The sequence below is a fragment of the Trichomycterus rosablanca genome, chromosome 6, assembly GCF_030014385.1.
Source record: "Trichomycterus rosablanca isolate fTriRos1 chromosome 6, fTriRos1.hap1, whole genome shotgun sequence".
Lineage (NCBI taxonomy): Eukaryota > Metazoa > Chordata > Actinopteri > Siluriformes > Trichomycteridae > Trichomycterus > Trichomycterus rosablanca.
The window spans coordinates 21,454,498-21,478,659 of NC_085993.1; the positions used below are offsets into that span (position 1 = coordinate 21,454,498).

A 24,162-nucleotide genomic window follows, 5' to 3' on the forward strand; every position below is an offset into this window, starting at 1 on the left:
TTCTGTCCATGTTTTTTTTTTTCTAAGAAGGTTTCCTGGATCTTAAAAGGAAAAATAGCCCAACGACATCACAGATCCTTAACTATAATTAACAGTGGACAATAAATGTGTGTGTGTGTGTGTGTGTGTGTGTGTGTGTGTGACCAACTTTTGGTTTTACACTAATCTTACTGTAAGTGTGTGTTGCCAAAAAGCTGTATTTTGTGGTGACATGGTGGCACAGTGGGTAATGCTGTTGGGTAACGTTCTGACCATCTGACTATTGCACACACTTCATATAAATAGCTTTAGGATATATAATATTGGATAGGATATCCTAGGATAGGATATATTTGTATCATCTTGATGTTTTATAGATTTTGACAACTGACAAAGCAAAAGGGTCTTGAACATAAGTGAAGATTAGGATTTTACTGTCTTAAAAGTTGCTTCTGTCACAGCAACTGCATGATGGAAATTATGCTTCGAATAATATATGATTTCCTTTTTATTAGCCATGCAAATCAAAAAGTCTAACACTTGATAATACTCACTACAGGTAACAGTGCTAAATAACAGAGCATTGACATTGCACCCACAGGCTACCGTTAATAAAGATGGAAATGCAGAACAGACAACAAATTATATTCCTTATCTGAAAGATGCAATCCTCTGAGGAATCTGTTCGTAGGTTTTTGGTGGTAGTTTTTTTGCATATTACTTTATACACATAACCTTCTAGTGTGTATTCATGCACTAGCAGTAAACAGAAAAGGATGGTTAGCTCACTGACACCTTAAGATGGCACACTGTTATCTTTGTTACGTAGGACACACACGGTGACCACATTCCCGCTTTTGCCTTGGGGAGACAGGGCTAGATAAACACTGCAGCTCTTGCTACAGAAAGCACAGGAGAATGGGAGCGAAACAAACTAGATTAAAAGTGCCTGGCTGCCACTTTCAGGACACAAACCCTGCTTCGACTAGCCTTATTCACGCCTGGCTAATTCACTTTTCCTTATCCATCAAAAAAGGGAATAGACAAAAAAAGGAGTGAGCCTTGCCACTGAGTATTAATGCGTCCATGTCAATAATGGGAAAAGTGTTTATTTATGTATTTTTGTTCTGCAGACTAAGAATGTTTGATGCATACGCAGGATTTGGGAGGTAATGTGTATATAGGGCAAGCCGTAGCCTAGTGGTTAGGGTACTGGACTAGTAATCAAAAGGTCGCTGGTTCAAGCCTCACCACTGCCAGGTTGCTGCTGTTGGGCCCTTGAGCAAGGCCCTCTAACCCTCAATTGCTCAGATTGTATACTGTACTGTAAGTCACCTTGGATAAAGGCGTCTGCTAAATGCTAAAAATGTAAATGTACATGTATATTCTAAATGTATACGTATATTCTAATCCTGACCTTCCAGAGCAATTCATTCTGAATAAGACAGACTAAACATACCATATGCAAAGCTCTATCAGCTGTAACAACAGCATTCTTTAACTATATAGTCAATGGGGGGGATTATCTTTGCAGAAGGTACAGTTTTAGATAAGATATGTATCCAGTAAATCAATCTTGTAATGCAACTACAAACTGAAATTTACAATATGCCACTTAATATATCAGATTTTCCTGTCTATTGTTTTTTATGGATTTTTCCCCCAATTTTCTTCCCAATCTATAGTTGTATCCAATTACCTAATTGCATTACGCTTCCTCTCTACTGATGTTGATCTCTGCCCTGACTGAGGAGAGTCGTGACCAACACATGTGTGCATCTTTTCATATGCACAAGGCGAGTTCATATGTGGATCAGCTTTGTGTATAAAGAGACACACCATGATCAATGCAATATCCCTCGTCCCTGTTCAGGAACCATCAATCAGCCAGCAGAGGTCATAATTGCATCAGTTATGAGGTCCCCTCCAGCACCCCCCTCAAACCTTGCTGCTATTCAGTGTTAATACTAGGAATAAGCTTGTTTTTTGGTGCCACAGTGGATTTTGCTTTGGTACTGTTTTTTACTGCTACACCAGGTCTGAAATTGCAAAGATGTTATTACTGGCAATAAAGTAAATGTGTCACAACACAGTGCGTAGAACTCTTCTGCACTCGCGGCTATGTACAACCCCAAATCAGAAAAAGTTGGGACAGTATGGAAAATGCAAGTAAAATAAAAATGCAGTGTTCCTTACATTTACTTTGACTTTTATTTGATTACAGACAGGATGAACCTGAGATATTTCATGTTTTCTCTGCTCAACTTCATTTCATTTATTAATAAACCTCCATTCCTGCATTTCAGGCCTGCAACACATTCCAAAAAAAGTTGGGACGAGGGCAGTTTAGGGCTAGTAATGAGGTGAAGCTGAACGCCCGTGATCTTCAATCCCTCAGACGACACTGCATCAAGAACCGCCACTCAACAATAGCTGATATAACCACATGGGTGAGGGATTACTTTGGCAAACCTTTGTCAAGCACTACAATACAGAGTTATATGCACAAATGCTACTTAAAACTTTACTGTGCAAAAAAAGCCTTATGTTAACCATGTCCAGAAGCGGTGCCGACTTCTCTAAAGTCTTTTAAGTGTGGTGAAAAGGAATGCCAACATTACAAAGTGGTAAATGCTTTACTGTCCCAACTTTTTTGGAATGTGTTGCAGGCCTGAAATGCAGAAATGGATGTTTATTAATAAATAAAATAGAGCAGACAAAACATGAAATATCTCAGGTTCATCCTGTCTGCAATCAAATAAAAGTCAAAGTAAATGTAAGAAACTTGAAACTATAATTTGGGGTTGTAGTTTGTAGGCCATTGCAAGAACTGGTGCCAACCCCTGTCAATTGTTACAAGCACCTACACTGGAAACACAGGCATCTGACCAGTTAAAGTAGGTCACTGGGCTGCAGCACCAGACTGGTAGTAGAAAGGATTTTTATTTATTTAATTACTTGTCTTTTACTTAAAAATACCACAGTGCACTTGTCGACAAACTATTTTATATGACAGATATTTCTATGGTCCTTAAGTAATGCTTGAAACATGCTATATTAATACAGTCTCCAAAATCCTGCTTCCTCTTCTTACTTTTTTCTTTTTTACCCAAAGGTATTTTTTCTGTATGCCAAGACTGCAAAGACGCCAGTGGCAGTGTGTCCAGCTATGCATACTTCATTGCGTTTTATACATGATAAGCTTATCGATCGCTTGCTTGAAGCAGGGAATGTATTCTGCTGAGAAATATATTACTTTCAGATTAGGTTCAGGCTTTAAATCAAGAAGTTAATTTCCATTTGCCAAAAGATGTTTTTTTGATTTCTAAAAGAACATGATTCAAATGAAACAATACATGAAGAATCAGTAGGTGAGGGGGCGGAGGGCTTGTTTAACTTGTTTTGAATGGCCTTCGATTCATATCACTGAGCCTTTTCAGAAGGTATAAAATGATCAGTGCGGTTTCTATAAAACAGTGCACACTTTGAAAACAAAGAAGTAAACAACTGACACCTTCGGAACAATTAAACTTACATTTCTGTCCTCATTTGAATGAATCTACAATAAGGTTTTACTGGTGAATTTAGAATGATCTAACATCAAGATATTCTACTACAAACTACGTTTCCTGTCCTCTTACTAGGAACATAATTAATCACAGACTAATTATCTCAGCAAATCCTAATTGCTGTCATATCAAACAAGTCTCATGTCTCCTCAATTCTGAAGTCTCATCTGTTGCCATAATTGCCGCGATCTCAAATTGAAATGAATGTTTCACACCGCTGATCTGTCATTTCCATTTGGGCTATTAAGACTCCTCTCTAATTACTGTTGTCTGAATAGCAGGCCCAGTTTTTAAGTTCCGTCAGCTGGCCAAGGAGATGCTTATCATGTAGAGTGGAACAGCTGTGAGTTTTGCATTGTTAACGCACTTAGATGCAAAAGATTATTTTGATTTGTTTGAACTCTGCTCTCAATGCCTTCAGCTCTCATGTAGACATTAATTTGCAAACATCAGGGGCTATAACTTTAACTAAGGAAGGAAAAACTTATTTGTCTTTTTTCTGTCTTACCAGGACACAATCCCAACTGTAATTACAGTCAAGCCGGAAAGTCTGCACACCCCTTTTACCTTCTCCACATTTTATGACATTACAGACTCATTCTATAATAGATTGAGTTTATTTTTTGTCACAATATTCTACACAAAATAGTCCACAATGACAACGTGAAAGCAGGTTTTTAGACATTTGTGCTGATTTATTAAAAATCAAAATGTAAAAAATATCATATGTACACAAGTGTTCACACCCTTTGATATGACACCCAAAAGTGACTTGAGGTGCATTTTGTTTTCACTGATACGGCTTGAGATGTTTCTACAATTTAATTGGAGTCCACCTGTGGTAATTCAAATGATTGGACATGATTGGGGATTGCCAACACCTGCCTATATTAGGTCCCACAGTTGACAGTGCATATCAGAGCAAACTCCAAGCCGTGGGGTCAAAGAAATTATCTGCAGACCTCAGAAACAGGATTGTGTCAAGCATAGATCTGGAGAAGGGTACAGAAAAATTGCTGCAGCTTTACAGGTCCCAAAGAGCACAGTGGCCACCATCATTCGTAAATGGAAGAAGTTTGGAACCACCAAAAATCTCCCTAGACCTGGCCGCCCGGCCAAACTGAGCGATCGGGGAAGACGGGCCTTGGCCAGGTAGATGAGCAGGAACCCGACAGCCTGCTCATGACAGCCTGCTCTGTGTTTGCCAAAAGGCACCTAGAGAACTCTCAAACCATGAGAAACCATGAGAAAGATTCTTTGGTCTGATGAAACCAAAATGAGCCAAAATAGCTTCTTTCCCAAGACACCTTGAAGCTGTAATTGCTGTCAAAGGTACATCAACCAAGTATCAGTAATCACAATTTTCAAACCCTGTTTTCACTTTGTAATTATTGGTGATTGTGTGTAGATGTTTGAGGGGTGTGCAGACTTTCCGGCTTGACTTTATATATTACCAAGTTGCAATCAACATTTTCACAGGTGCTGTCATTATTACAAGCTTTTAATTACATTTTTCCTCATCTGCTTACCTCCAGAATGCATTGGAGTTCCACATAACAGAACGACTCCTTGGCCTTCTCTTACATTCACAGCACTTCTTGGCTGGGTTTTGAAGTTTTCAAGATCTGTGAAACAAAACAACATTTATTTATTTATTTATTGTCTGTTTTACCATGATTTTATTCTATTCAAGGTCGCAGTGGGTACAATATACTGGGTGAACACCACGGACAGGCCGCCAGACTATTACAGTGCAAACACACACACATTCACACCTAGGGCAATTTCAGTAGCTCCAGTTAACCTGACTGCATGTCATTTCCCAGAGGAAATCCATGTGGACACAGAAAGGATCCAGACAGCTTTATCTAGGAATCAAATCCAGGGCCTTTCTGCTGTGAAGCGACAGTGCTACCCACTGTGCCACCATTCTGCCAAACAACATTTATGAGATACTATAATTTAATTTCTTTTTTATTTAATTTGTTTATGCATTTCCTTCTTTTTTCTCCTGACTTCCAATTGCCCGATTGCATTATGCTTCCTCTCCAATGATGCCGATCCCCGCTCTGATTGAGGAGAACAAAACTAACACACACCCCCTCCGACACATGTGCAGTAGCCGACTGCATGTTTTTTTACCTGCACTAGACGAGTTCATATGCGGATCGGCTTTGTGTACGGAGAGCCACACCCTGATCAACAACAAGCTAATCGCTGTTCATGTAGCCGGCCAGCGCAGGCGGATGGCAGAGCTGAGTTTCGAACAGACTCTGGTGTGCTAGCATGTTTTACCACTGCGCCACCTGAGCGCCTAACTATAATTGTATTTAGATTTAAAAAAAAAAAAAAAATTTTAACATTCACCATCTAATTTATTTAATTATGTGTTTGTTATTTATTTATCTATAATATGTAAAACTCAGAGCTATCAACATTTCAGAAAGGTGTCAGATAAGATGAGATGGAGGTGTTGGCTGTCAAGTGGTCCTGCTTGATATAAATGCACACACATTTTACATCTGTTTATCTCTAACATAATTCATTCATGTGATCATGACCTGATTAAAGGCAATTTTTAGAGGAACTTGGGAAAATAATTATAGAAAATGTGTGGAGAACTAGAGAGTGGAGACAGATGAGATGGATCAGTCATAAAATAATACAAATATGGCCGGCAGAAGAATCATCAAGGTGCAGATGATTGACACGTCAGTTCCTCTTAACTGATAGTAACCTGCCATTTATTAAGCCTTGATTCCCTCTAGGTGGAAGTGCTTCTATTTAACAGTTTCTTTCTCACAGATTTGCCAGCTCTGCTCTGCTTTTCTCCTGAAACCATGATGCCAGGCTCGGTCAAGTCTAGTTTTTTGCTGCAGTATAATGCCAGCCTAAGTCTTTTTGTGAATTTAGCAGGTGTTGTGGCATTTTTCAGGCATCATGAGGCAGTGTGACAAACCTGTTTCTGACCAGGCCCCTGGTTTGGACCCACACTGGGCATGGGTAGCGCCAGTTGGTGGGATGGAGTGCTGCAACGAAAACAAAGACCTTATTTTTCTATTGAATTTTGTTTGTGGCTTTTTAGTCACAATATCATTCTGCCTTGGTTAAACATTCTGCAAATCCAGTTCATTTTCAATTATTGCAGGTGTGGGGCTACACCTGGCACCTGGTGAAGCACAGACTACCTTATTAGATATTTCACATAGCTTTCAGGGACAAAGTAAATGATTGAACTCTCTGACATGCACAAGGACTGTGAAACATCACCAAAACATAATTTTAACTGCAAAGCATGACAGAGGAAGCATCATGGTCTGGGGATTTTTTGCTGCTTTTAGATCTAGACAGTTCTAGAAGCTGAACTTAGTATAGATGAACTGCTATACAAGACAATTAGAACACACAAGTAAAATCCTGTTAAGATTACAAACAAAGATGTGGGCAAATTTAATTTGGCTCAACCTGTTGAGAGTTATTTTTGCAAAAAATCCTTAAATGGTCTGAAATTTAATTTCTCTATTACAGAAGACCAGCGAAGTACTTCCAAAAACAATGAAGTCACATACATTACCTTTATTAATAATAATAATAATAATAACAATAATAATAATAATAATTCAATTAAGACACAAGAAACAACTGTTTGTGTTTTTTATATATATATACAGTGTATCACAAAAGTGAGTACACCCCTCACATTTCTGCAGATATTTAAGTATATCTTTTCATGGGACAACACTGACAAAATGACACTTTGACACAATGAAAAGTAGTCTGTGTGCAGCTTATATAACAGTGTAAATTTATTCTTCCCTCAAAATAACTCAATATACAGCCATTAATGTCTAAACCACCGGCAACAAAAGTGAGTACACCCCTTAGTAAAAAGTCCTGAAGTGTCAATATTTTGTGTGGCCACCATTATTTCCCAGAACTGCCTTAACTCTCCTGGGCATGGAGTTTACCAGAGCTTCACAGGTTGCCACTGGAATGCTTTTCCACTCCTCCATGACGACATCACGGAGCTGGCAGATATTCGAGACTTTGCGCTCCTCCACCTTCCGCTTGAGGATGCCCCAAAGATGTTCTATTGGGTTTAGGTCTGGAAACATGCTTGGCCAGTCCATCACCTTTACCCTCAGCCTCTTCAATAAAGCAGTGGTCGTCTTAGAGGTGTGTTTGGGGTCATTATCATGCTGGAACACTGCCCTGCGACCCAGTTTCCGGAGGGAGGGGATCATGCTCTGCTTCAGTATTTCACAGTACATATTGGAGTTCATGTGTCCCTCAATGAAATGTAACTCCCCAACACCTGCTGCACTCATGCAGCCCCAGACCATGGCATTCCCACCACCATGCTTGACTGTAGGCATGACACACTTATCTTTGTACTCCTCACCTGATTGCCGCCACTCATGCTTGAGACCATCTGAACCAAACAAATTATTCTTGGTCTCATCAGACCATAGGACATGGTTCCAGTAATCCATGTCCTTTGTTGACATGTCTTCAGCAAACTGTTTGCGGGCTTTCTTGTGTAGAGACTTCAGAAAAGGCTTCCTTCTGGGGTGACAGCAATGCAGACCAATTTGATGTAGTGTGCGGCGTATGGTCTGAGCACTGCCAGGCTGACCCCCCACCTTTTCAATCTCTGCAGCAATGCTGACAGCACTCCTGCGCCTATCTTTCAAAGACAGCAGTTGGATGTGACACTGAGCACGTGCACTCAGCTTCTTTGGACGACCAACGCGAGGTCTGTTCTGAGTGGACCCTGCTCTTTTAAAACGCTGGATGATCTTGGCCACTGTGCTGCAGCTCAGTTTCAGGGTGTTGGCAATCTTCTTGTAGCCTTGGCCATCTTCATGTAGCGCAACAATTCGTCTTTTAAGATCCTCAGAGAGTTCTTTGCCATGAGGTGCCATGTTGGAACTTTCAGTGACCAGTATGAGAGAGTGTGAGAGCTGTACTACTAAATTGAACACACCTGCTCCCTATGCACACCTGAGACCTAGTAACACTAACAAATCACATGACATTTTGGAGGGAAAATGACAAGCAGTGCTCAATTTGGACATTTAGGGGTGTAGTCTCTTAGGGGTGTACTCACTTTTGTTGCCGGTGGTTTAGACATTAATGGCTGTATATTGAGTTATTTTGAGGGAAGAATAAATTTACACTGTTATATAAGCTGCACACAGACTACTTTTCATTGTGTCAAAGTGTCATTTTGTCAGTGTTGTCCCATGAAAAGATATACTTAAATATCTGCAGAAATGTGAGGGGTGTACTCACTTTTGTGATACACTGTATATATATATATATATATATTTGTTTATGCTTTTTCTCCTGACTTTTAGCGCCGTCCAATTACCCAACTGCATTATGCTTCTTCTCCACTGATGCCGATCGCACCCTGATTGAGGAGAATGAGACTGACACATGCCCCCTCCGACACGTGTGCAGTAGCCGACTGCATCTTTTCACCTGCACGAGGTGAGTTCATATATGGATCAGCTTTGTGTACGGAGAGCCATACCCTGAACGTATTATTCCTCAACTCTTGTGCAGGCGCCATCAATCAGCCAGCAGAGGTTGTAACTGCATCAGTTATGAGATCCCTGTCCGGTTTCCCACTCTGTATGAACAACAGCCAATCGTTGTTCATATTGCCACCAACTCAGCCGGATGGCAGAGCTGAGTTTCGAACCGACGAGTTTGAAATGTCAGCTCTGGTGTGCTAGCGTGTTTTACTGCTGCGCCACCTGAGCGCCTACAACTGTTTGTGTTTAACAGTAATAATGCAGAAATCCATTTTTTTTCCCTTCTGAAACTGTATCAGAAATATGGTCGCAGCGCTCACTGTTGTGTGATGTAAAATGTATTTCAACATCCATAGCGTGGCAAAGGGTGGGAAGGGGGTACAACAAAGAAACAGGGGTCAAATATAGAGATTCCCATCTCAGCTTTATTATCCTATTAACCATGATCTGTACACCCAAAAAGCATTATCTTTCTGGTCACTATAGTTCCGCCTTATTCCTCCACATTAAATTATAGGTACAGTCATTGATTGCATTTATGTGAACATAATCAGATAACAGCAAGAAATCACATTTAGGCAGTAATCTGATTACCAGGGTTACATACACTTAGGTAATCTAATAAAGGGTCAACACAACTTAGTCAGCAGTGAAGGTTCAGTGGAGGACTGCTGATTTTGTCTACTAAAACTAGTACCTAAAACTACTGTAATTTATCAAAGCAATGCAATTATTTTTTACCATCTATCCCCGATTACCAAACTAGTCACTGTTTAAACAGTGCTGTTGATTAAAGGGTAATTTACATTGAATTCCAACAAGTAATGGTGAATGTTTGGATTGAGAATCCCAAACACAGTTTCGACAGATGTTATGGCAAATTCTACACCCCTGCTCTCATTAGCATAAGCATCTACAATTACAGGGAAATGTGTGGACAATACAAGCTTTTGGACATTCCCTTTCAAACCCATGGGTCACAGAAAAGGACAGCTGCTACACTGCATCAAGAACCGTCACTCAACAATAGCTGATATAACCACATGGGTGAGGGATTACTTCGGCAAACCTTTGTCAAAAACTACAATATGGAGTTACATGCACAAATGCCACTTAGAACTTTACTTTCCAAAAAAAGAAGTCTTATGTTAACCATGTCCAGAAGCGGTGTCGACTTCATTGGGCTCTGAGGCATCTAGGATGGACCATCACATAGTGGAAACGTGTATTGTGGTCAGATTAATCAGCATTCCAGGTCTTTTTTGAAAGAAAATGGACACTGTGTGCTCCGGAAAAGGACAATCCAGACTGTTATCAGCAACAAGTCCAAAAGCCAGGGTCTGTCATGGTATGGGCTGTGTCAGTGCCCTTGGCAAAGGTCATTTACACTTCTGTGATGGCAGTGTTAATGCAGAAAAGTACACTGAGATCTTAGAGCAACATCTGCTGCCTTCAAGACATCATCTTTTCCAGGGACGTCCATGCATTTTTCAACAAGACGATACAAAACCACATGCTGCACACATTACAAAGGCATGGCTGCGGAAGAAGAGGGTACAGTTACTGGACTGGCCCTTCTGCAGCCCTGACCTGTCCTCAATAGAGAATGTGTGGAGAATTTTGAAACGAAAAATGCGACAACGACGACCCCGTATTGTTGCACACCTTAAGACGTGTTTGCAAGAAGAATGGGACAAAATAAAACCTGAAACACTAAAACGCTTGGTATCCTTGATGCCAAAACATCTTTTAAGTGTGGTGAAAAGGAATGGCAACGTTACAAAGTGGTAAATGCTTTACTGTCCCAAAATTTTTGGAATGTGTTGCAGGCTTGAAATGCAGGAATGTATGTTTATTAATAAATGAAATGAAGTTGAGCAGACAAAACATGAAATAATAGAAAAAAAATAATAAAAAATTATAATTGTAACATAAGCTCCTTTAAGGACGATGAAGGCATTAGATTCGGTCAGTACACAATAACAATATGAAAGGCTTGTAGTCAGATGCTGAGGCTCTAAGGATGATTAATGAGCTCCGGGGTTGGTATCTATATAGCTTAGCCCACAGATTTGAGGTGAGGCAAGGCATCTCTATAAAACCACTACATACCCAGGTGCATGTAATGAAGAACATTAATATCAGTCCAGATACAAAGGTCAAACAGTTTAGCTGGGTTGGAGGTGGGAGCTGTGGGATTCTAGCTCTATTTTCACTATTGATTTTCTGTGACTCTATAAAGTAGGTGCAGCAAAGTAAGCTTTCTAAATCAAGGAATGAGTTTACAAAAGAATGTGACATTTAGAATATTTTAAAGAGTATTTCCCAAAAGATACTGAAGAAAAGAAAGCATTTGCTTTATTGTTCATAAAGAGAGTGTCTGATTTCCAAACTTGCCATAGACGTCAGGGGCTAGAAATCTGACAGATCGTTTCTTGACCTGGAGTGAAATGTATTCTGTACTTATCTATTCCTGGTGTATGTGGGCTCATGCATATGAAAACATTCAGCTATTACTTTCATCAAGTTATGTTCACCTGCCCCATGACATAAGCAACGGTCTAGCCCTAGGGTGGCCACATTCATAGTCACAAAAAGGAGGACATTACACCCCAAAAAGGCGGACATTACACCCAAAAGGAGGACATCATATTAGGAACAGGGGGACATGATACTGCAACACACAGAATGAAACCATAACCCATATAACAGATTTTTTGACCAATTTAAGCAAGAATTCTATAACAAATTACTGTTTTACTCACTAAATTTTGTGTCTACTTTTCATATTGAAGTCCGTTCCTCGCGGCCTCCAAAAGATTACTTTTTGGCATTTTCACAGCGTTCCTGAGCATGAGAGCTGACTAATTGACTCAGGTAGAGGTGTTACAGAACAAAGCGGGCAGGCGAAATTCAACCACCCAATCACAGACTAGCATTTACAGGGCGGACCTTCTGCGATTGGCCAGTGGTAGCACTTATAAGCAGTCAAATGAGGCTGTTAAACCAATGAAATACAAAGCATTTGTTTTGACATGTACCTGAGCCAATGACAGATAATATTAATCAAAAATGAAACCAGTTCACTCCAAAAGGATTTTAAGTGTCCGTCATAGCGTTGCGTGAATAGAGGACTGGCACCTGAAAAGCCGGACTGTCCGAGCTAAAACTGGACGTCTGGCCACCCTATCTAGCCCCCAGCCTGGTAGATCCTACATGATATACAGAGGTAAGAGAAAAAGGGGGAAAAGAAATACATTTTATATAAATGCAGCTGCAAGAAAATAAAGTAAGTGAGCCATTTGGAAATTGGATTTCTGCATCAAATACTAATAAAATATCTTCTCAGTGTACAGAGAATGCTTAAATTTATTAAAATTTAGATTTCCCTTTTAACCCTTGTGTGGTGTTTGGGTCTATGGGATCCGTTTTCAATGTTTACCAGAAGAAAAATGATGCTATTAATTATTTTAACCTCAGACTCCCTGCCTTTGGCTCATTTTGTGTGAAGAACATATAAAATAACATGTTTTTAATGAGTTCACACTGTACCCCCCCCCCCCCCCCCCTCTTTACTCTGTCCTACTACAAAATGTCCTGATGTGAGTGTGTGTGTGTGTGAGAGAGACAGACAGACAGAGTGCCAGACAGAGAAAGAGGCAGACAGACAGAATGACAGACAGCGAGAAACAGACAGAGACACACAGAGAGATAGAAAGACAGACAGACAATGAGAAACAGACGGACAGACAGAGAGAAACAGAGAGACAGGCAGAGAAAGAAACAGATAAACAGGCAGAGACAGATAGATAACAGACAGACAGAGAGAGAAAAACAGACAGACAGAAAAAAAACAGACAGGCAGAGACATACAGGAAGGCAGGCGGTCAGAGAGAGAGACAGACATACAGAGACACAGACAGAGAGACAGACAGACAGCATACATGCATCAAATGAATGTATGAAACACACAAACACAGTTAATCTGACCCTCGTGTTGTACAGGCTAGCATAAATAGACTGTGTTCAGTGGGACTGATGTATAGACTGATATAGATACTGTATCTATTCAGGCTGATGTTTCTTACACTGACAAATGTTTTACATTTCCTAAGGTTGTTCCACTTCAATTTGTTCAAAGTAAACACATTTTCCAGCCATTTTTTGATAGTGATTTTTCAATTTTTATAGTTTATCACAACAAACAGATGGCACTGTTATTTATAAGTATGATCCAACATATGTAAATAGTAAATGTTAAATAAGTTAGGACTGTATTGATTTAAAAACACAATAACGCGGTGAGTCCACCATACCCGAAAACATTGGCTGAGTAACAAAACTATGAACACCACACAAGGGTTAATAGCGATCAACAGTGCCAAACATTTCATAATAAGGTTTGCAAATAAGGTTTGCACAACAATGAGGAGAAATTTTGGACCATTTCTCCCCACAACTGTATTTCAGTTCATCAATACTGTGTTGTTTCACATGCACAGCCCTCTTACAATCATGCTACAGCATCTCACTAGAATTGAGGTTAAAAAACACATTTCAAAACACAAATCTTCTTCTTTTTTAATCATTCAGCTCAAGTGTTGTGCATTGTACTACACCGATCAGCCATAAGGTTTAAACCACCTCCTTGTTTCTACACTTACCGTCCATTTTATCAGCTCCACTAACCATATAGAAGCACTTTGTAGTTCTACTGGCTGTAGTCCATCTGCTTCTCTACATGTTTTGTTAGCCCCCTTTCATGCTGTACTTCAATGGTCAGGACTCTCCCAGGACCCCTACAGAGCAGGTATTATTTGGGTGGTGGGTCATTCTCAGCACTGCAGTAACACTGACATGGTGGTGGTGTGTGAGTGTGTGTTGTGCTGGTATGAGTGGATAAGACACAGCAGAGCTGCTGGAGTTTTTAAACACTCACAGTCACTGCTGGACTGAGAATAGTCCACCAACCAAAAATGTATCCAGTCAACATGGGCAGCGTCCTGTGACCACTGATGAAGGTCTAGAAAATAACCAACTCAAACAGCAGCAATAGATGAGCGATCGTCTCTAACTTTACATTGACAAGGTGGACCAACTAGGTAGGAGTTTCTAATAGAGTGGACAGTGAGTGGACTGATCCACTCATACCAGCACAACACACACTAACACACCACCACCATGTCATTGTCACTGTAGTGCTGAGAATGATCCACCACCTAAATAATACCTGCTCTGTGGTGGTCCTGTGGGGGCCCTGACCATTAAAGAACATAGTAAAAGCAGGCTAAAAAGATATTTAGAGAAACAGATGGACTACAGTCCGTAATTGTGGAACTACAAAGTGCTCCTATATGGTAACTGGAGCTGATAAAATGGACAGTGAGTGTAGAAACAAGGACGTGGTTTTAATGTTATGGATGATCTGTGTAAGCAGTTGTATTATTAACAAATTTCTAGAAGCATCATGGTACATCCAGGTGATTTCAAACAAACTTGAGATCACTGCAATATTTGGATAGCAGTGACTTCCTTTGTGATGTCCTTTCATGAACACTCTTCATGCTTAGGTTTTTTTTAATACTGAACAAAGGATTTGTTTTGTTTATAGACAATCTGCCAAATTGGATTGTGGATTAATGTACACCCAGGTCCTTAGCAATGCTTATGAAGTCTTTTCCAGCTTTATGCGCCTTGAATGTCCTCTGAGGCCCTCTGAAGTTGTTTGCTTCAAGGCATTGTGCACTGTGGTTCACTACACTAACCGGCCTTTCTTGAGAAGAACAGATTTGTCAGTAAGCCATTATTTACTGGGTAAAGCACCCATGAAACCCACGTTTTAAATCTCATCTTCACTAACTGAAAGACATTTTGCCATTTAGCTTGGTGAAGTCAATAAGACAGAGGTTTGCTTAGTTTTTCTTCCTGCACTGTGGATTTTTGTGGACATGCTCAATAAAAGACAAATGATTACACAACATTTAAATAATAATCAATAGAGACATCCAGTTATTTCTAGAGTGTTCACTTTTTCTTTTAATTGTACATAACCGCACATGTTGTTAAAGAGGTGTACTGAGTCATACTAGTAGGTAATTAAAATCGCTCAGTGCCCTGTAACCTATATATGTTGAGAGGTCCAGATTACCTACATTTTGAAACATATTTGTAAAAATCTAATTAAGCTCTTATGTGTAAAAACCATAGCAAGTGGTCTACAGAGATGTTTAACAGGATGGGTCATACCTATCTATTGAATCGGGAGGGCAAGCTTCACACCTGAATAAAGAATGAAATAGAATAAAGGTGCAAGATGTTTTAACCAAGGTAGAACAATATTCTGACTAAAAAGCCACTAACAAAAAGGGACAATCACAAATAAATTAGGTACCCAAAATAACAGTAATAATTATAATAATAATAATAATGATAATAATAATAATAATAGTAGTAGTAATAATAATAATAATAATAATAATTATAGCAGAAATAATAATAAAAATAATAATAATAATAAACTGGAGCAGCACGGTGGCCCAGTGGGTAGCACTGTCGCCTCACAGCAAGAAGGTCCTGGGTTCGATCTCCAGGCAAGGCGGTCCGGGTCCTTTCTGTGCGGAGTTCAAATGTTCTCCCCGTGTCTGTGTGGGTTTCCTCTGGTAGCTCCGGTTTCCTCCCACAGTCCAAAAACATGCAGTCAGGTTAATTGGAGACACTGAATTGCCCTATAAGTGAATGGGTGCGTGTATGTGTGTCTGTGTCTGCCCTGCGATGGACTACTGTGTGCCTTGAGACCAATGAAAAGCTGGGATAGGCTCCAGCACCCCATACCCTAACTGAATAAGCGGATAAGAAAATTAATGAATGAATGAATGAATAAAAAAAACTACTGAAAGACACAAAAACATCCGCAGCTCACATTAGAAAAGGTGGATAGAACAGGGATAGAGCAAAACTGAGAACTGGTTGTGCATATGTGTGTGTGGGTGTGTGTTTATGATTAATAACTCATCTAATAATAAACGAAAGGTAAGAAAAAAAAATAGCTTTTAATATGCAGAGTTATAAGTGTGTATGTGAAAATTTGTGCTCACTCAAAAACACATTTGTGAGGTCAGGCACTGACAAGCACACTCACAAGCAACATTTTAGTTAATTCCATATATGTTCATTGGAGTTTGAGAACAAGGCTTTGTTTGAGAACAGGCCACTGGAGTTATTCTACTCCAAGCTCATGTTAAACCCAGTGTTTATGGATGCTGCTTTGTCCATAGGGTCACGGTTATGATCTGTAAATCATATAATATATTTTGTTATACACTTGTTACCAATTGGTGTTACTAAAATACCTGAACTCACTAATTAGGTGAGTTGTCCACATACTTTTGGCTATAAAGTGTAAGAAATGCTAGGTAAATCGGCCAAAATAACAAGGTCTTACCTTAATGGAAGGTAATTGAATCTGGCAGTAATAGTGCACTATTAAAGTCACCACTCCCCTTCAACTTACCAGTGATCAATAAAGGAAATAAATGTCAAGCAGCTCCTTTTAACCAATACCCAGAAGTAAGATTCATTATCCTACCCATGAGGATAGTGGGAGCCTAAAGGGAGAGCGGGATTCTTTCTTTGGCCAGAGAGCTGATCAATAGCAAGGCGGCATAATGTGGTGAGATAGAGCAGATAGACCTTTATATTCAGCAGCAAAAAGCTTTAAGGAGGGCGATACTCATCTCAAGTCACAGAGGTTAGATGTAGCAATGGCAAGAGCACTAGATTATAAAGTTCATATCTGTGAACCGTGGTAAAGAGCATATAAAGCATTCACTCAGGGCCACAACTAGCACATCAGTATAAAAATGTACCCATTGGTCCAAGCCTTGCAAAATAAGCATTAAATCTATTGTCCAGACATTGGGAAATTTCATACTAATAGTCCAGACATTGTTAATATAAATAAAATAATAGCATTAATCCTATAGTGAAATCCTAAAAAAAATGCTTATCCTTTGTGGAACACAAACCTGGTGGATTGTGCTTACACTTTAGTCCAGCCCTTCCATAATTAACATTAACTCTTTCATCCAAACATTTTTACTATTTCTTTACACCTTGCAATATTAGAATTTGCCCCACAGTATAGACATCAATGTCCAAGTATTTATAGATCACACATCAGAATAGACAATGGGACTTTGATAATTCCAGTGAAAGACATATCATAACCCCAAGTTATATCATAACCCATGCCATGTCTCACCTCCCTCCTCATATATACAACATCACAGGAAGTCTTAACAGTTCAAGGTTGTGTCCTAAAGCGCGTACCACAACCTCCAAAAATTCACCCTATTAGTGCTGGGCGGAATGACGGTACATTCAGTGTACCGTCTTTAATTCCTTACACCGTATGGATTTTAAAAATACCGCCATACCGTAGCATAGTTAATACAACAGCTGTAGGCTTCAGTAGGCAGCAAATCATATAATATTGTTTGCCGGTAAAAGGGCTGTGGAGCGTTGTGCAGATTAGATATAGCTCACAAGGTAGCCAGGTAGCGTTAGCATGACAGTGTTAACAGATGAGAGAGGTTTTTTTAATATGGTGGAAAAAAAAAAAACAGATGGAGGATGAAGAGAGGAAGACCAAATATGCACCAGAAGAACCTGCCAAAGAAATTAGGTGTAAACTAAAACACTATATACTGTACGGTTTGTCGAGCCACGGCTGTTGCAAACAACGACAAACGCAGTAACAATCCACATATGCAAGAACACGATTCCTCTATAGACAGTCGAGAAAGAAGCTTTCAGAGCAATAAGTAAAACACTGGATTTATATGGAGATATAAAGTCGTCCACTTTTCTACAACAGACCTGTGGTCAAGTTGTACAGTGGAGTTTGTAAACGTTGTTTTATTTGTTAAAGGGAGAGCTGTGTAATTATACAACATGTAAATATTAAATAAAGAATAAAAAGATATTCAAGCCGAGCGCTGAACAAAGCAGCTGTTTATTGTTATTTTAAATGAAATAAATATATTTTTAAATATTTTATTTATACATTTTCTCCCCTTCTTCTCCCTTTTTCTCCATTTTTTAGCGCATCCAATTGCCCGATTGCGTCATGCTTCCTCTCCACCAATGCCGATCCCTGCTCTGATTGAGGAGAACAAAGCTAACCCATGCCCCCTCCGACATGTGGGCAGCAAGCCGTATGCATCTTATCACCTACACTTTGACGGGTGCAGTGCAACCCAGCACTGTGTACGGAGAGACACACCCTGAGAGCACTCTTTTCTCATCTCTGTGCAGGCGCCATCAATCAGCCAGCAGAGGTCGTAATTGCATTCGTTATGAGAGAGAGAGACTCTATCCGGGTTAATCCCGCCCATATCTGAACAACAGGCCAATCGTTGTTCATGTGGCCACTCAGCCTAGTCGGCAGGCAGAGCTGAGATTCGATACGATGTATTAGAGATCCAGCGTGTGTTTATACCGCTGCACCATCTGAGCGGCCATGAAATAAATAATTTTTTTAGATAGCTGAACATGTCGAATTTAAGGGTACAAATTTCTCCCCAAAGTGCATTGAGTTTTAAAAATTTCTAGTTTAGGGGACCTCGAGTTACTGTATAAATATGGTAGTGGTACCATCATGTTATAAAGATCCACAGATACATTGATGTACAGTTATATAACTTTCAATTGTGTAGTAAAAACATACTGTCACATTAAAATTATTGTTAAAAAGGGGCGGAAGGCTGATTTCTTTTCGGAGCACACACTGTATGCCTCCATAACTTTGTACTTTTTCTTAAATCCATTGATAGTGGTTTCTACAATTTAGGAAACACAATCCAAGCACCATGGCGGCATGAGTCTATACAAACTGTTTAAAAGTATGACACTCCATGACTAATGGGAATTAATGCTGAGGTTTGAATTGAACACTGCTCCGTGACTGCGTGACTGAGCTGCTTGCAACTGACATTAGGTTTGATTTTACTTTGTTCTACTAAGAAAGAAAGCACGCAGAGTGAAAATTTACAGCATTCGAGATCAGAATGTAATTGAATCAGCCAGTCCATCTCTTTTAGCGGTATGTTCTAATTTAAAAGTATTTTATTAAAAAATTGCTTCCAACTTTGCAGCAACACTTTAGAGAAGGCACGTTCCTGACTGTGCATGTGTACAATGTAATGTGTATAATGACTAAATGTATAAAGGCTTGGTCCCAGTGAACAGCTTTGGATTGATTGTTTGTTTATTAGGATTTTAACATCATGTTTTACACTTTGGTTACATTCATCATTACACAAGGTTTATCACTTCTCAAGGTTATATTGAAGACAGTCATGGACAATTTAGTGTCTCCAATTCACCTCACTTGCATGTCTTTGGACTGTGGGAGGAAATCGGAGCACCCAGGGGAAACCCACGCAGACACGGGGAGAACATGCAAACTCCACATAGAAAGGACCCGGATAAATAGAAAGCATGCCGTATGCATCTTATCACCTACACTTTGACGGGTGCAGTGCAGCTCAGCTTTGTTTATGGAGAGACACACCCTGAGTGCACTGTTTTCTCATCTCTGTGCAGGCGCCATCATTCAGCCAGCAGAGGTCGTAATTGCACCAGTCATGAGAGAGAGACCCCATCCGGCTTAGTCCCGCCCATATCTGAACAACAGGCCAATCGTTGTTCATGTGGCCGCTCAGCCTTAGCCGTCAGGCAGAGCTGGGATTCGATACGATGTATTTAAGATCCCAGCTCTGGTTCCAGCGTGTGTTTTTACTGCTGCGCCACCTGAGCAGCCCTCTAAAGCTAATCTTTGATCAATAAGCGATTTCGGCAGATTCTTCCATTTCAAAACAGTAATCTCAGCTTAACTTATACAGAAAATCTCTCTGGTTTTACAAACCACAGAACCACATGTAAAACCCCAAGTTAAACTGGGTTTTATGTTTACACAATTATTGACATGTTTACAGTTTATTGGTAACCTGTGTTGTAAAAAGCTAAGCTAATGCCTACCCAGATAACATTTACATTTTCGGCATTTAGCAGACGCTTTTATCCAAAGCGACTTACAGTATACTGTCTAAGCAATTGAGGGTTAAGGGACTTGCTCAAGGGCCCAACAGCAGTAACCTGGTGGGGTTTTGAACCAGCAACCTTCTGCTTACTAGTCCAGTACCTGAACCGCTTGGCTACAACTGCCCTGTAGTTAACGTTATAAACTCAACCATAAAATACATGTTCATGTTGTACAAATTCCAATTCATCTACTTGAGATTCCTGCCTGACTGCAAACTGTGTCGATTCCCTTTTATCGAATAATTTGTAGTCAGGTTGGGTTATACTGTAACAAATATTGAAGTGCAATAGTAAACACTTCTCGCATTTTGAATCAACTGTGTCTAAACATAAAGAACCACTCCTTTAAAGGTCAACAAACCAAAGTGGTTTCATTATGTGTAATAAATGCAAAATCATCAAAGTAAAATAATAATAATAATAATAGCACAATTTCTTTCTTTCTAAAACTACTTTTATTTTGTGATCTAAATTTTGCATCAAAACAAGAGGCAATGTGTGTGTGTAACGCATGAGGGCTAGATGGGACAAGAGTAATAGACACACATGCAGAGCTGTTTCGAATAAAGACATGACAGGGTTACACAAGATAGGTGGAAAAAAGACACGACATACCAACACAAGACCTAAGCTAATTGCTAATCTAAATGCTGATGCTAATCTCTAAACTAACGCTAATCTAAACATACATAGATAATGCTAAAGCTTACTAAACTACACTAGACCCTAAGCTGAGAATGCTTTAGCTAAACAGGAATTTAGACTAACAGGAACCAGACTAAACAAGACTTCTGAGCATGAAACAAATGGACAAAAGCAAACAAACATGAGCCAATGACAGGAGGAAACCGATAGGAGGAGACATGAGCCAGATCAAAAACCAAACCAAACCACATCAAAATAGTGACTGATCCACAGCTGCAGCCTTATATGCCATGAGCAATCTAACTGGTATGAGGTGCAGCTGTGGATAATCCACAGAAAACCAATCATAGTAAAAGGACATTGACTTGCCACTGATTACAAACATCACAAACATGCTCCTGGAGAGAGGGGCGTGGCACATACGGAGCACATACAGGCTGGATACGTGACAGTGTGTGCTATTTTTACATCATACACTGATCAGCCATAACATCACATTAAAACCACCTCCTTGTTTCTACACTCACTGTCCATTTTATCAGCTCCACTTACCATACAGAAGCACTTTGTAGTTCTACAATTACCAACTGTAGTCCATCTGTTTCTCTGCATGCTTTGTTAGCCCCCTTTTATTGTTCTTTAATGGTCAGGACTCTCCCAGGACCACTACAGAGCAGGTATTATTTGGGTGGTGGATCATTCTCAGCACTACAGTAACACTGACATGGTGGTGGTGTGTTAGTGTGTGTTGTGCTGGTATGAGTGGATCAGACACAGAAATGCTGATGGAGTATTTAAACACCTCACTGTCACTGCTGGACTGAAAATTGTCCACCAACCAAAAATATATCCAGCCAACAGCACCCTGTGGGCAGTGTCCTGTGACCGCTGATGAAGGTCTAGAAGATGAGCAACTCAAACAGCAGCAACAGATGAGCGATCATCTCTAACTTTACATCTACAAGGTGGACCAACTAGGTAGGAGTGTGTAATAAAGTGGACCATGTAAGTGTCACTGCAGTGCTGAGAATGATCCACCACCTAAATAATACCTGCTCTGTGGTGGTCCTGTGGGGGTTCTGGCCATTGAAGAACAGGGTGAAAGCAGGCTAAAACCATATGTAAAGAAACAGATGGACTACAGTCAGTAATTGTAGAACTACAAAGTGCTTCTATATGGTAAGTGGAGCTGATAAAATGGACAGTGAGTGTAGAAACAAGGAGGTGGTTTAATGTTATGGCTGATCGGTGTACAAGTCTACTGTAATTATGAACACTTTCTATGTTTTAATAATTGACTACTTTTTTCCAAAATGTCCAAAGTGTTATAAAATAATTAAGTTTGTACTTTATAAAGCTATGCAAGCACATGGTTATTGATTTGTAAACATAAATGACAGCCTTACAATGTGCAATAGAAAATAATATTTCTAGGCTGTTACTATAAATAAATAAAATAATAAAAATAAATGAATAAAATCTTTAGGACTCACATGCAAACTGCAAAGTGGCTCTGTGGCTCAGGATGGTGCCACGGGCATTAGTGGCTGAACATTGGTAGATCCCTGCATCCTCTTCCCTCTTAAGTGTGTTAATAAACAGGTTCCCTCCTGACACATGGCGTCTTTCGTCACCGTCCAGATCAATGAGAGTGCCGTTCAGAAACCATCTGTGAAAATGCAAACACAATCAGGTCTCGAGTCTCAGGGGAGTCGCGCTCATGAGCATTCATCACGCAGATCGATCTTATCAGCTCTACCTTCATTACACTGCCAGATCATTACCAGGAATCAAAGCTCATGTATAAAATTAGCGTTTGTTCTACTTCATGATAGGTTTTACATAAAAAAAGATGGTGTTTCTTACATTTACTTTGACTTTTATTTCATTGCAGACAGTATGAACCTGAGATATTTCATGTTTTGTTTGGTCAGTTTAATTTCATTAGTTATTATACATCCATTTCTGCATTTCAGGCCTGCAACACATCCTAAAAAAGTTGAAACAGTAAAGCATTTGCCACTTAATAATGTTGCCATGCCATGCCTTTGCAATGTGTGCAGCATGTGGTTTTGCATTGTCTTGTTGAAAAATGCATGGATGTCCCTGGAAAAGATGACGTCTTAAAGGCAGCATATGTTGCTCTAAGATCTTAATGTACTTTTCTACATTAATGCTGTCATCACAGCACTGACACAGCCCCATACCATGACAGACCCTGGCTTTTGGACTTGTTGCTGATAACAGTCTGGATGGTCCTTTTCGTCTTTGGTCTGGAGCACATGACGTCCATTTTTTTCCAAAAAAAGACCTGGAATGCTGATTCATCCGACCACAATACACGTTTTCACTATGTGATGGTCCATCCTAGATGCCTCAGAGCCCAGAGAAGTCAACGCCGCTTCTGGACATGGTTAACATAAGGCTTCTTTTTTGCACAGTAAAGTTGTAAGTGACATTTGTGCATGTAACTCTGTATTGTGGTGTTTTTTTTTAATGCATTTTATACCCAATTGCGTTATGCTTCCTCTCTACTGGAGCTGACCCCCACCCCGATTAAGGAGAGTGAAACACGCCCCCTCCGACATGTGCACAGCAGCCGACTGCATTTTTTCACCAGCACGAGGCAAGTTCATATGCCTATCAGCTTTGCGCACAGAGATCCACACCCTGATCAGCATTATTCCTCTACTCTGTGCAGGCGCCATCAACCAGACAAGCAAAGGCCGTAATTGCATCAGTTATGAGATGCAGTTACCCCTTCCTTATAAACAACAGCCAATCGTTGTTCATGCAGCCGCCCAGCTCAGCTGGATGACAGAGCTGAGATTAAATTGGATGTATTCGAAATCCCAGCTCTGGTGTGCTAGCGTGTTTTACCTCTATGCGAACTGAGTTTATATTGACTCAAGTGAAATAAAAGTCAATTAAGTTTCACTTTTCATACTGTCCCAACTTTTTTGCTGTGGTTGTAAACTATGTATATAGTAAGAAAAAAATACTTGTGCTAACGTGTCAGTAATTATCTGGGGAAATTTATTCAGTCAGACTCCGTATATGCAATTAAATTATGGAAATCAAATGCATGCAATTTAATTCAAATTCACTTCACTTCCATGCTCTCCCTTTGTGCTCTTAAATGATTTTGTTTAAATTGGTCCTGACCTTCCCCTAAAGTGTCCCAGTGCTGACCAAGATAAAGCCCAACTGCCCTTTCTATAGGTAAACCATTTGTATCCTACAGATAGCTTTAAAACTAACTATGTAGTTAATTTTAGCAAATTACAGTTCTAAAAATGTAAAATTATAAGATTAGTCTCTTA

The 24,162-nt window shown here is 39.8% G+C and overlaps 1 protein-coding gene across 1 annotated transcript in view; it reads right to left on the minus strand.

The window, feature by feature from the left end:
- cntn3b (contactin 3b) overlaps window positions 1–24,162 on the minus strand; it is a 144,728-nt gene that overhangs the window by 84,886 nt on the left and 35,680 nt on the right. Inside the window, exons 3-4 of the mRNA XM_062997172.1 lie at window positions 22,333–22,508; window positions 5,078–5,173 (exon numbers count right to left, since the gene is read on the minus strand). Coding sequence (XP_062853242.1) covers window positions 5,078–5,173; window positions 22,333–22,508 — 272 coding nt within the window. The remainder of the gene's footprint in view (window positions 1–5,077; window positions 5,174–22,332; window positions 22,509–24,162) is intronic.